Source organism: Orbicella faveolata, unplaced genomic scaffold (assembly GCF_042242905.1).
Source record: "Orbicella faveolata isolate gen_17 unplaced genomic scaffold, um_ofav_v1 contig_12, whole genome shotgun sequence".
Classification (NCBI taxonomy): domain Eukaryota; kingdom Metazoa; phylum Cnidaria; class Anthozoa; order Scleractinia; family Merulinidae; genus Orbicella; species Orbicella faveolata.
In genome coordinates this window covers 30913674-30927601 of record NW_028301539.1, presented here as the reverse complement: position 1 = coordinate 30927601, position 13928 = coordinate 30913674, and the positions used below count along the sequence as shown (strand labels likewise).

At 38.3% G+C, this 13928-nt stretch overlaps 1 protein-coding gene across 2 annotated transcripts in view; it reads left to right on the top strand.

The window, feature by feature from the left end:
- The window catches only part of LOC110051450 (von Willebrand factor D and EGF domain-containing protein-like), an 83294-nt gene that overhangs the window by 36157 nt on the left and 33209 nt on the right, over positions 1-13928 (top strand). For both annotated transcript variants that reach the window (XM_089277571.1, XM_089277580.1), the window contains exons 5-8: positions 765-1076; positions 9693-9766; positions 11811-11880; positions 12926-13144. In XM_089277571.1, the coding sequence (XP_089133697.1) occupies positions 765-1076; positions 9693-9766; positions 11811-11880; positions 12926-13144 (675 nt within the window). The remainder of the gene's footprint in view (positions 1-764; positions 1077-9692; positions 9767-11810; positions 11881-12925; positions 13145-13928) is intronic.

Below are 13928 nucleotides of genomic sequence, written 5' to 3'. Positions count from 1 at the left end.
AAAATACACCATCGAATTCCGTTCTCTTTAGCTCTTCGTTTATCAGTGCGACGGTTTCAAATGCCTCTTGAAGGGTTAAGTTTTTTGAAAAAGTTGGTAACATTTGGAATTATTTACGCAACAGACCCACTGGTGCTTCTACAAAATATGACTAAGACCGTTTGCCTCCGTTGGCTCACCTTCGGTATTTTAAACAATAAAACCCTGTAGACCATGCTGAAGTACGCGCGTAGAGTTTTTTCCCACGCGCTCTATCTCTGACACAAGTAGATCATTATCTGACTGCAGTAAAAATGAAAAAAAAAAAAATCTATCGCCTGGAAAATTTTCGCGCGAACGTCCTTAAGTGAATTAAATTTATATTGATTAAATAGCCCTGAGCATGCTTTACAAAATAATATCATTTTTGTTGGTTGTAACGTCGTATGACGTCATTTTACCCGTCATCTTGGATCCGCCATATTGGATTTCCCTATTTTCTTAAAAAGTCAAACAATAACGGAAATTAATACAGAATGGTCAGGAAATATACAAATTGGTAAATTTCTGCCAAATAAATGAAGGAAACAGTTAAAAGTTAAAGACTTATGTCAAAAAAGTTGACAAAGTTGGCAACGTCAAAAATGATGGATGAATGAACAGCTACTGAAAGTTTCAGCCCCTTAACGTAAATCGTCTTTTCAAAACGCCCCCCCCCCGCCCACCCCTCCCTTGTACGTCCGAGGGTTAAGTCCATTGTGTAACATATTCACAATTTTTTGAAGGTTCATCCATCTACTCTAAGACTTACTGAATGTCCTGAGGAAAGGAAGGAAATTACCATTACACCGACCATACCAGTTAAGAAAGATGAATTTCTAGGGCAAAATTACTTGGAGATCAGCTTTTCGGTACCAGAGGGATTTACTTTGTCCCAGTGCAAGGTTCAACTGTCTGAAACTACACCAGTAAAAGTCTCCATTGTTGCCGATTGCAAAAGCTATTCTGGAGACGGTCTTGACAAATTCATTATGCCAGAAATTGAAGGGGCCCACAGTCGGTTTTGGAACAGCGTTATGAAATTACCTTCAGTTTGGGTAAGGCCTTATATTTTTATTGTTTAGAAATGCTTAATGGATGTCAATATAAATACATTTAGAAACTATAACGATCGATATATTAGCATCTTTTACAATGAATTCAGCGAAAAAAGAACAATTAAAGAGGACACTAAGTTACTCGAAACGGGGCCTATTTAAATCACAATTTATTGCACATATGAAATAAATTTCAGTTAAATTGTGAGCTTGAACCTTTGTTGAAACACCCAATCACCCACCTCAGATTGACATCACGAAAGAATCCTTAAAATCATCCAATCAAAAGGAACCTTGTCATCTAAATACATGCTTGCAAAATTTGATCGCTGCCTTCTTTCGTTTTCACACGAAATAAACAAATAGTCCGGGCAGCATTTTTCAGAAATATTCTCTGCTATGAAGTGCTCCTATCATCACACTTTTGCCCCCATAGACTCGATTTCCGGAGGCCCAACTCCCTCCGTCTCTACCCCCTGGAGTTAGGTTAGTGGAGGCCTACTCCCTCTAATCAGAGAGGAGGCCCATTACTCCCTCCTCTCTACCCAGGAATGCTCACAGTGGCCCTGAGAGAAGGCCCACTCCTTCCTCTTTATCCACCGTGTGCATCCCCTTGGCCTCTAAGTTTTGTTTTTCTTCCCACTCCAGGAGTTCAAGGGGCTAAATCATTAATTGAAAACTTTCTCACCCAATTCCCCATTCTCAGCCACACAAAGTTGTTGTTGTCCTTATTTCAGTAGGAAACAAGGGGAAGTTGATTAAGTGTGAGAAAGGCAAATTAAATACAACGCCCACAAAACTATTTTGTTCAGTCCAGTAATTTTTGAAGCCTTAAAAGGAGTTTAGGCTTTTACCCTAACGCCCAAATTATCTCGCAGTTTCAAAACTCTAATCTGTTCAGTTTTGGAGAAAGAAAAAAGGTCGTCATCTGTAATATATTGGCTTAGCAGCCACTGAGAGCAACCTGAAGTTCAAAAACATCACTTTTCCTCCATGAAAAATAACAAATCCTGCAAAATTACTTTGCATATTAAAACAGCACGCATTCTTTATATGTTTTACCCTTTCAATAAGACATATGCATCGACAAATTAATCGTATATTATTAACGTAAATTGTGATAAACTACTGATTATAATTGAAGACTACTACAACAGCAGTGGCCTTAAGGTGGCTCAAAACAGTTTCCAGCACTTAGATTTTGATGAGTCTTAATAATCACCCTTTATCACTTGATGCTACCGTCATGGTATGAAAAAACTGCCAAATCATTGGTGAAGACGTTGTCATCATTTTCGTGACACAATAGGTCACCATAGCAACAGTATGACCTCCTAAAAACACCTTTAATTGCAGCTTTAGGAGGTATAATTCAAAAACGGCACACTGAATTTTTTTTTATATTATCAAATTTTAATAAGCATGATAAGACGCAACTTTAGACAAAGTTTAAAAAAAATTCTGTACAGAGCCACTTCAAACTGAAGCATGGAGTGATAAAGAGAGGTTATAATAATCCATCAAAATCTAACTGTTGGAAACTGTTTTAAGCCACCATAAATGTTTTGAATTTCAAAGGACGTTCCACAGCACAACGCTTTCTTTACTCTCAGCAATCCTTTTGTTCGACTGTGCTTTTGTTTCCTTTGCCCTCGTTTAACTTTTCATTCCTCTGCCGTTCATTCGGCTTTAGGAAATTTAAAGATGATTTCCGGTCCGTACTGTGCACTCTCGAGAGTTTGTTTACGTTTTTTGATTTGTTCTATGCATGACGTCACATAAATTCAAAGTTTCATGTCAACCGCCATTATGGACGTGAAGCGACGCGAAACTTTAGGTTTCGTTCTTTCTCATATCACTTGATGAAACAACTTTGCAGCTGTAAAATCAGTAAAGCAGCTGGAAAAAGAATTTGAAAGGCCTCAAAGATAAGGTATGTGGTTCGTAACGAATAACATCGATTTGCATTTTATCGAGTGAGGTTTTTTAGTGTTTATAAACATTAGGGTGCTGAGAGTGCGCAGGACGGACTGGAAATCATCTTTGAGAGCAAATTCCCACAAAAATCAAACCAAATCAATTTTTTTCGGCAAGGCTAGAAAATTCAAATTCACTCGTCTCTTGCATATATCTCGCCCCTAGCAAGAGTGCAAACAGGCTGTAGTTTTTTTCCTTGAAATAGCTTTGTCTTTCCGAGAAAAATGACATTTTCGATTTAACCGCTTCAGACTCAATTTCATGCAATTTAGCGAGTCCCAACTGGGCTGAAAATCGACCATTTTCATTCGATTCACATTTCGCAACCATTGAGCGCAGAAATGTTGTGATACAAACAGCTTATTGCAGAACTATTCCTTGTTTAAAAAAGACAGTTTCAAGAATATTGGATTAACCTAATGATTTGACGGTAAACAAAACCACAGTGTTCTCCAAAATTGAGCTAGTCAGTCGGTGAAAAGAATTGTCATTTTGACCGTGTGCCATGTCTCGGAATTCCACAAGATTTTAGATTCTAACTACACTAGGATAGATCTTTCAATAAATGTAAAGTTTAGTTTGGGCAAATGATTAGGCACTCGTCAAAAAATTATTCAAAATCGTTCGCAAAAGACACAAAATCACGCCAGCAGCTACCGAGTGCGTGACCAATAGTATCATCAGCATATCTACATTTAATACTTCAGTTGGAAACGTTAGCATCACCAAGCAGTATGAGAGACATACTCATAAAAATAAACTGTTCACCTACTTCGGTTTGTAGTATCCTGAATCTTGCAAACCGATTTTTTCCCTGCAGTTCTTGTCAGTACTCATATCTGACTTTGAAGAAAAACAATTACTGCCTCAAGTCCCGTGTATGTATTGTTGGATGTATCATTTTATCTGCGTTATTTGTGTCGTTTGATTAAGCCAGTAGTAACTGCTAAAGCGTTATTCCACGAATGACTTTCGGGTTTCCATTTTGAAGACGTTTGAAAGGCTTCCGTTTTGACTGAAGATGTTTATCCGAGACCGGTGCGTTACAACATATTTTACATGGGGTGAGGGTCGGGATTTCAGATCTTTAAACAGATTTATTTTTCTTTGTTTGAATTTTAAGTCACAAAGACCTTGTTAGTGTGTAGCATTTTATCGCTTTATCGAAGAAAGGAGGCCCTGAATTAGAACTAACATCGAGATATTGGAAAAATTCTAACGCTTTTTCTTTCGGAAATAATCCCCACTCTACCCTACCCTGTGTGCAAAGACTTTCGCTGGACAATATGCAAATAAGAGACGCGGAGCGATCGAAGATGGCGGCTTATTTGTTATCGCCAATTACTGGAGATTTCTGCCTGAAAGCAGGTTGAGTGATTGTACCGAACAACAAAACGGAAAACGTAGGACCATTTACATAGGAACTTGGTAATATTGAGCGATTTGGGAGATTCAAATTTACCAGACGAATGCGTACAGGTTATGCAAAGCTAATGGAACACCGTTAAAATGGCAGGATGGCAATGTTGTTTGATAGTCAAGACATGATAACCCAGCTAAGGTAAAACATATTTATATTGTTTTATGCTTAAGTTGTGCTGATATTCCTGTGATATTTCGAATTGAAGTGAGTTAATGACGAAAACAATGGTAGCACTTTTAGTCACGCATTCGACTGCTGGCGTAATTTTAATTTTTTTGTGTGTGATTTGAATAATTTTTTGACGAGTACCTAATCATTTGTCCAAACTAAACTTTACATATATTGAAAGACCTATCCTAGCATAGTTAGAATCTAAAATCTTTTGGAATTCCGAGACATGGCACATGGTCAAAATGACAATTCTTTTGATCGACTGACGATCTCATCGTTGGAGAACACTTTGGTTTTGTTTACCGTAAATAGTTGGATTAATCCAATATTCTTAAAACTGGGCTTTTTCTTTCGTTTCCTCAGAAACGAAGCGGTATTGTTTTCAGTTCAGGGGTGAACTATTTACATAGTGATTTGTAATATCCAATCAGAGTAAAGTTCGTAATTGCTAATGTAAATACGGCGGCAAACTCGGTGCATCGCAACAAAATGTGTCATATGCAACATTTCAGTGAAACTCTCGTTTCTCGGTATTATCTTACACAAGAAAACTGCGAACTGGACTTGATAGTGATAGTGAAAAAGAAATATATATATTTTCGAAGTAGAGACACCGCCACACCACGCGATTTGTCCACCAATGCGATATTTTAAGCCGATGGAAGCAGTTAGTTTGTTTAGTTCAACGAAGAAATGGTGCTGTTTTCCGTTTCAAAGTGATTTATTGACATAGTGAGTATGAATGTTATCAGGGTAAACGCTTGTAATTCACAAGGTAAACATGTTCAGCAAAAATAAGTTCTCGAAACTAACTTTTATTTCGTGACACGGAAAGAAAAGGAAATTAAAATGGCATGCAGGTAGAAATAATTGGCGACGTAAATGGTCCGAAGTCTTACTGAAACGATGTATTCTAGAGAAACGAAGATATCTGTTTCCGTGCTTGATTTAAATGTGATTAAGATCACAACTACGGGGACATAATTTTGGTCAATCAGAACACTTGTCAGGAATAACAATCCCGCCCCTTTTCTGTGGCTGTTTACGGGAAAAGAACACGCACTTGGTGCGTTTGGACCATACTACAGATACGATATATTGTGGAACGTAACTAATTCATCTTATTGTAATTTAATTTAAGTTGGTATTCTACAAAATAGGCACACTATGGCTTTCATATCGTATGTGTCGACATTTTCCAGTTTTAGTTGAATTCCTCGAATTTTCCGACACATTTCCAGTAGCTTTACTTCTTAGAGCGGACTTTTAAAAATAGAAAATTTGTATTTCGACATACCGCGGCATTTCAAGAGCTGGTTTCCATGAAAACACTAATAGCATTTGTATTTTAGCTTCACAATATTCAAGCGAAAGTGGAGGAATAATTGCACAACTGTCGTCACACATGAGGCGTCCTTTTGGAAAAAAAATATATACTGCGTCACTGACAACGAAACGTAGGGTGCCGCATCCATTCGAATCAAGGACTGCCCGGCACAGAAATGGAAAAGTTATGCGTCAAATGCTTTTGCCTCTTAACTTTATTTAGCCTCACACACAATACTTTGAATTTCTTAAAAAATTGGCGGGCTTATCGGCCCGCTTCTTAAAGCACTTACCCTATTTAAAAACAAAGTCTGCGATTTTTCTGACCTATTTATGGCCTGACCCTTAAATTAATACCCTGTTTCAGACCTGCCGTAGTTCTCTAGTTCAGAATGATGTTGAAGGTATTGTGAATGGCTTTAGTTGCTGGTCTTATCGTTAATGATGAAAAAAGTAGCTTCTTCTGGAAAACATACCAAATTCAAGTCTAGAGTACAAAAACCATACCCAGTTTAAAAACAAAATGACCAAAATCGATACTCTACTTCTGACTAAAAGGTCTTTAAAAAAAACATGTCCCTCTGATCTGACGCTGGACATACCTATATAACCGATATAAGGAAGCATCCCCCTCCCATAGGGCACAGTCAACGTGATTGTGAAGTATCACAAGTAAATACATTTCAAAGCACGTTGACTGTAATAACTGATACATGTGTAGACAACTTAAATTAATTAGCCCTTGCCCTTTTACAATAGGTTCAGTACTAAACCTCACCTGGACGAATAACCCCAGGCTCTGGCAACTGAGCAGATCAGTGCGGTGCAAAGCGGTGTATTAACATATATCCCCCTCACCCCAGGACTTCTCATGCACAAGATATCAAAACCCCAGCCTTCCTCAGACTTTGAATATCTTTCCGGAAACGAAACACTATTTTTTTTCTGGGAAATACCTTCTTGTTTGGACAAAGAATAGTTCTGCATTAAGTTGGTTGTATTACAACTTTTTTGCGTTCAATAGTTGCGAAATGCGAATCGAATGAAAATGGTGGATTTTCAGCCCAGTTAGCACTCGTTAGATTGATGTCTGGACGTGAAATCGATAACGTCCTTTTTCTCGGAAAAACCAAGATATTTGAAGAAGAAAACTACATAGCGTTTTTACTTTTACTAAGGCCTACTTATATGCAACAGTAGGGCAAATTCGGTTTTTCAAGCCTTACCGAACTATTTTTGATTTTTTTGTACATTTGATCTTAATGAGCAAACCAAAACTGCAACGAGTACAATGGCTGTGTAATGATGTGTAATGGCTGCATCTACCCTGCGTCGCTTGTACGTCTGAGGGTTAAAGACAATAAATTTTGAGTTAGTTTTGGCAACACTTTATGCAGATTTATTTCTATTGATCGAAATAAATGACATGATACCATGGGCGGCAAATGACTTCTTTATTTTGCTCGAAATTTCAGCAATCATTCATAATTTCACCTGTGAAGTTGTAAAATTGCGATAGCAGCGTTTGGCGCGAAATTTCTCGGAACAGTCAAAAGGTCATGATTGTAAGTCAAAAGGTCTCGATTGTAAGCGTAATTTGTCAACCACGACATTAAAATGTAATCAAAAGGTATACTCGTGAAATTAGGAAATAATTTCAATTACTTTTCGTCAAAATCTTAATAATTTTTCTCGCCAAAAGGCTGGGGAAATTATAAGAATTTTGACAAAACTCGCGTGAACATATATATTTCCTAATTGTCACCATTTGATTACCCATACTAATTGCTTCTGTTGAATTTGGTATGGTATTGCATTTCTCGGCTTTTTCATGTGTGAAGTAGCCAATCGGAACCTCTATAAGGTCTCCCAAGGAAAGTCTGTAGTGCGAAATTTGTACGTATCATACAAAGAACTAGAAAATTTTCTTGACATTTTAAATTTCGAAGAAAAGGCCCCGGACCCTTTGCAAGAGCGCTTAACCCACGCGACACGATAATACGTCTAAAATCAACGTCAGCTCTCTTTTTGCTGAAAAACAAGTTCTTGCACCTTTGCTTTATCTAGTTCTTTTGTAGCCTGCGAGAGTACCTGTTTTTTTTTCGGCTCCTGTAGCTTGAAACAAGGCTGAAAGAAAAAACCTCCTGTTACTCAGCACCGGTTAAACCTTTTGTAATAGCGGAGCCCCATACTCATATAGGAAAGAAAAGGAAACCCAGGAATTAATTTTCTCGTGGTTATCAGGGCCAGCGGTATTGCTCTTGGGCGCGTATGCACGACGGCGGCGGGCGGAGTTTCCCAGGGTGGCGGCCATACTCCACCTAACAAATTGACAGAGACATGCAGCCTTGGCTTATAGCGTCCTTTATTCCGAAAAGGACTTTTGGGACGAATAAGAATGTATGTCATGTATGTATGTACTTATGTATATGTCATTAGACATGCATGTTGCGGTCAATTCACACCTATCAAAACAAGATATCCGCTGACCGGTATCATGTGACCTTATCGCGGGCTCACGTTTTTAAGTTGACCGTTGATCAAGTGCTGGTTTTCGATTGGATCGTGTGCTCATGTCATGTTAACTTGTTGTAAACAAGGCCGGGTCGTTCGAAAGCTGGTTAACGCTAGAGTAAGATCAAATTTTAACCGCAGTGTACATTTTTCTTGACTATGTACGCTCATTCTTGACCTTGGTGTATAAATAAACGAACAATTATTCTTCGTAAACGAAGCTTTCGACTGTATCGCACAGTCTTCATCAGCGATTAAAGTGAGCTCACGTTGTCACGTGAATGCAAATTGTTTAATCACGTGATAACAGATTGTCAAAAATGGCGGGAAGATCATAGCCCCTGTCTCTGTTCAGTGTTGGGCGTTGACGTCTGATATGGATGGCCTCCTTGATTTTCCTTTTCATATCTACCGACTCTTTATCAAGAATCTTGACTCCTTCGCAGTCGATCTCGTGGTTGGCTTGAGACTGGTGTTCCTGGAGAAGCGACTGGGTGAACATCAGAAACAAACAACATCTGCAATCCGGGAACACCAGTCTCAGGCCAACCACGAGATCGACTGCGAAGGAGTCAAGATTCTTGATAAAGAGTCGGTATAGATATCAAAAGGAAAATTAAGGAGGCCATCCATATCAGACGTCAACGCCCAACACTGAACAGAGACAGGGGCTATGATCTTCCCGCCATTTTTGACAATCTATTATCACGTGATTAAACAGTTTGCATTCACGTGACAACGTGAGCTCACTTTAATCGCTGATGAAGACTGTGCGATACAGTCGAAAGCTTCGTTTACGATTTTTCAGACCTTGTGACAAGAATAATTGTTCGTTTACATTTTTCTTGTATACAGATGTTTTTCACTGCTTTTTGAGATTATTCAAACTCAAAACAGAAGGTCAAACAATATATAGAAAACCTCACCGCAAAGTTGCAAAAATCAAATCAAAATTCAAACAGAGCCCAGAAGCTCCGTTCTTAGGCTTGGCTAAATCTATATATTAAAGTAGATTATTTACATGGCACGTCGAGGACTAGTGGACTAGAAACTTCCAGATAGACTTTATTATAGACTTGATTAATGACTAATGACTAATGGGGAAATTCATTTTATTACATTTCATCTTTTTTTTAGCAATTAATTTATTTACTCCCATATATTCATTGGTTCACGTTCCTCTTTCATATTCTAAACTACCGCAGATTTCTGTTGTGGGAAGCTCTGACAGGGTGCAACGGTGCCGAACGTACACTGATCCCCATTACGAGTCATTTGGGTAAGTACAAGTACCTTAACCCTATTCAGACCTGGTGGATGCTTGTGAGTCTCTCAACGCCTTTCTACCCTTGTAACTCTAAACTGTTTGGTGCTCATAATTATCAAAGCCCAAGGCTGTTGCCTAAGAAAATTTTTAAGGAGCCCTTCGGGCTCCTTCCACCAAACGTGTTGGGAGCCCAAGCCACCTTTTTAGGAGCCCAGATAAAATTCTCCGTGGTCAATCCGGGGGGGGGGAGGGGTGGTGAGTTTGAGGAAGATGGGGGGGTTAATTGTGGAAATTTTGGGGAGGGGTCCTGGGGCAGAGATTTTTCATGAGACACTGATATGGTCTAATAGCAATCAAATTTTATAAATACAGCATTCAGCAAAGTGATCAGGTCATGACTGAGAAAGAATACTATTTATGGTCAAACTCAATAATTGGTGTATCCATGCAAGTGCTGCAGCTTTTTTTATAAAAATTTATATTGCTGCTTTTGTTTTTGAATTTTGCAATTCTATTTTAAAAAGACGAAATATGATGTACAAATCATGAAATGCAAGCTGCAAATGAAAACAAATAAAACTGAAAGAGGCATTGGAGGGGGGGGGGGGGGGGGTTGAATTTGGCCTCACTGAAATGTGCGTTCCTTCCCCGGGCTTGGGACATTAGTATAAACTAAATGTGATTTTGAGGCAGCATTACAGCAATATTGGCCACTTCTTTGGAGAAAATAAATTCTTGTATATTGGGCGGAGTCGCGACAATTCATTTGATAATTTAAAATATAGAACCCTAGTATGCAAAGAGAATTGCAATGATGTGTTCTTTTTCCTGGCTAGTTACTCGAATTATCCTTTCAAAACCTAAAGAAATTCATTCAGTACATCTAAGTGAAGTTTTCTTAAGTATCGGACAAATATTTAGACACATTTATCTTTTTTCAACTGTAAATATAATGTCAGCAGGATCATCACTCCAATTCCAAAAATATTAATTATCAAAGTAGTTATTTTGCAACTCGGAATCAGCAAGGCATCAACAGAGACACAATTCATTGGCATACATGATTTACATTTATTCAATACTGAGCTTGCAATGCATTATAGGGCGATTTTCAAAGATGGCTGTTTTCGGCTGTTTTGTGAGCGGAGAGAGACTTTGTTGCCGTGTTTTTGACCAGATTTCTCGCGATAAAAGCAAAACAGGACCAGAGTAGCTGTTGTTTTCCGTTTAATTTATTGTGTGAATGATTCTTTGACCGATTTCATGAGAAGATTGAAGTCAGTGGACAGATTACATGGGAATGAAAACTTCATGTTTAGGCGCCCACTCGGGCTCCTCGAACAAAACTTTAGTCGCCCGCACTCGTAACTTAGGCGCCTCAGGCGACCGGGCGCCCGTTACGCAGCAGCCTTGAAGCCAATACCATCCACGGTTACTTTCAGGAAAGGAAACGATATCCGTAAAGGCATTAGACTTACCCCCTTCATTCCATTCCATTGCCAGACTACGCTAAGTTTGTTATATTGGAAAACTTTCAAATGACATCAATAGACGTAGAAAGCCCCAAATTCAAATTCCACGATAATGAAGTGGGCGAAACATAGAAAGCAACCTTGAGTTGCATAAAGAGTTACAGGAAAAAGACAACTGACAGGCTAGTAATTGAGTTTATTTCGTAGCTAGAACAACAGTTCTCAAACTCATTAATAATTCATAAAGTTAAAACAGATTTTGACGATTTCACTTCTCCGTTTACTGTTTAGTTTTTGTTTCGATTGAAAAGATATATCAAACACTCGAGACAGTGTAACATCGGCTATCCAAACACCACGAATTTCGTCCAAAATACTCTGCTGAGCGTCGTAGTTTCAGCTCTTTTCTCGGTGTTTGGATAGTTCATGTTTGCTCTGTTTGTTTGTTTCCTTTGTTCTTTTTACTTGTTTTAATTTCACCGTAGCTCTCTATATGATATTCAATTAATATATTTCTCGTCATTGAAATTTGTCAGTGCTATATTGTATGACGTATCTTATGTAAATTTTGCTTTTTATTTCAGGGGTCAATCTTTCACTTTCATGGGACACGGAGACTTTATCTTATATAAGAATAAAAAACGTTTCTTTGAGGTGATAAGAGATTTACTTATTTATCATGCATGTTACTGATATCGGGCGCTTACCATTCGACCAAAAGTTCCGAAATTTTCGAAACGGGGTCAAATGGTACAGACATTTCCTAGGAAAAGTTCCAGAAAATCCGGAAATTGTTGAATTTTCGAAAAGCGAACCATTTAACCAAAAATTCAGAACATTTCGGGATGAAAATCAAATGGAACGGAAATTTCCAGGAAAAATTTTTCGAAAATTTGGTTATACCTCAAGAGGTTGTCCTCTTTTTCGGAAATTATGTAAATTCGCAATTTTTTCTTCAGCGCTAGTTCTTTTGGCCGCGATCACCACGATCATCCCAGACAAAGATGACGGCTACGTGTATTCGAAAATGGATTAATATTTTACTTGGCACTTGTCGGTCGATAAATACTAACTTAAATTCGTCAAGAAAGCGTTTAATTCCAACAAAAATAAAGCCCCCGTGTGAACTTGTTTGTTTTGTATAGGTTGGCTTAGAAATGTACAAAGACTTATAACTCGTGGAGAGCCATTGTACAACTCATTAAATCCTTCGTTTTGCGACGTTTTCGCTGCGTTGTGGTTTGTATAAGGTCCCTGCCGTCATGGGCTATAAAAAGTCACTGTGTCGACGTATCAGTGCTTTGTATGCTTCTATATTTGCTATTTAAACCTCGAAGTCATTGAAAAATTTGAAGCGAACAAAAGTGTGAGGGCGTTTTCCACTCTGGCGCAGCCACCGGAAAAGTCTATTCCATTCGCCCTAGAAAATTTCCGGAAATTCATACCGGAATTTTTGGTCGAAGGGAAAGCGCCCATTATTTCGTTGTCTTGACATTTCTTATTCGGAAACCACGTTTACCATGCTGTACTGTGCTTGTGTTGTAATGTACCCTTTATTTTATAGTTTTGGTTGTGTTCCCATTTCAACCTATCAAGTACTAGTAGCTGCAGTTTGATCAAGCGTTGAGTAAATGACCGTAAGATACGGTCATTTCATAAAGTTTTTCGGTGAGTAATTTTTTCTATTGCCCTATTGTAGGTACATACAAGGCAATGGGTTTGTTCAAATAACGCAGCTACCTGCAATTGTGGAGCTGTTCTTCGAGATCATAACGACGTGATAGAATTTAACTGCTGCAATGGAAATCTTCATTACGACCAGACGACCCCTGTTCGCGTAAGAGTACGCAGCAAAAACCGTCTATCACCTGGAATATCGGTGACACAAACCCTTCAGGGGTTCAACAGCAAATACATAGTAAGTACTCGCTATGGACATGGTGTAAAATGTGCATGTTTCTGTTTCTCTTCAGTTTTGGACTGCATTTAACCAGTTTCATTTTTTCTCCTTGTTCACGGGCATGTCGGACTAGGGTAATAAATATGAGTCAAAGGAACCTAGAAAACCGAATCTGGTTGAAATAATAAGCCCAAATCAAATTTAAGCATAACATAGGTACAACAGATACGTCTGCCATGTTAATGTTTGACAATCTTTCGCTCCGTTACGGTGTTCAATGCCGAGATCTATTCTGTGCTGCATGCGGTCCGTAAATTTCTGCAGGGTTTAAGACGACTGTAATTAGACAGTCTCAGGATATATTATATTAAAACTCTACATTTTCTTTTCGTTTTCTTTTTCTTTTCTTTCTCTGTTTTTTTTTTTTTTTTTTACACGTACGCAATAGGCAACCATGAATTCGTGATTTTTTTTTCTATCCATTGCGACATTTTCTCTTTCAAAATTTCATCATGCTTATCACAGTTTGAATATGGCCATGTCGTAAAGAGAGTGCTGTCTACCTCACGTCCTCTTGAAGAAACCATGCCATGCTTGCAAGAGCCTTACCGTGATATTCTTTTCCAATTTAAAAAAAATGGTATTGAATATCACGTAGAGGAAGAGCTAAAAGTCGCATTGTGACACAATAACTTTGTTCAATGGGAATTGCAGGTTCTAGAAAAATTTGCGAATACTTATATTTATAGCAGAATCGTCTACTTGAACTTTTAGAAAGAGATGAATCCACATTTCAAAGCCT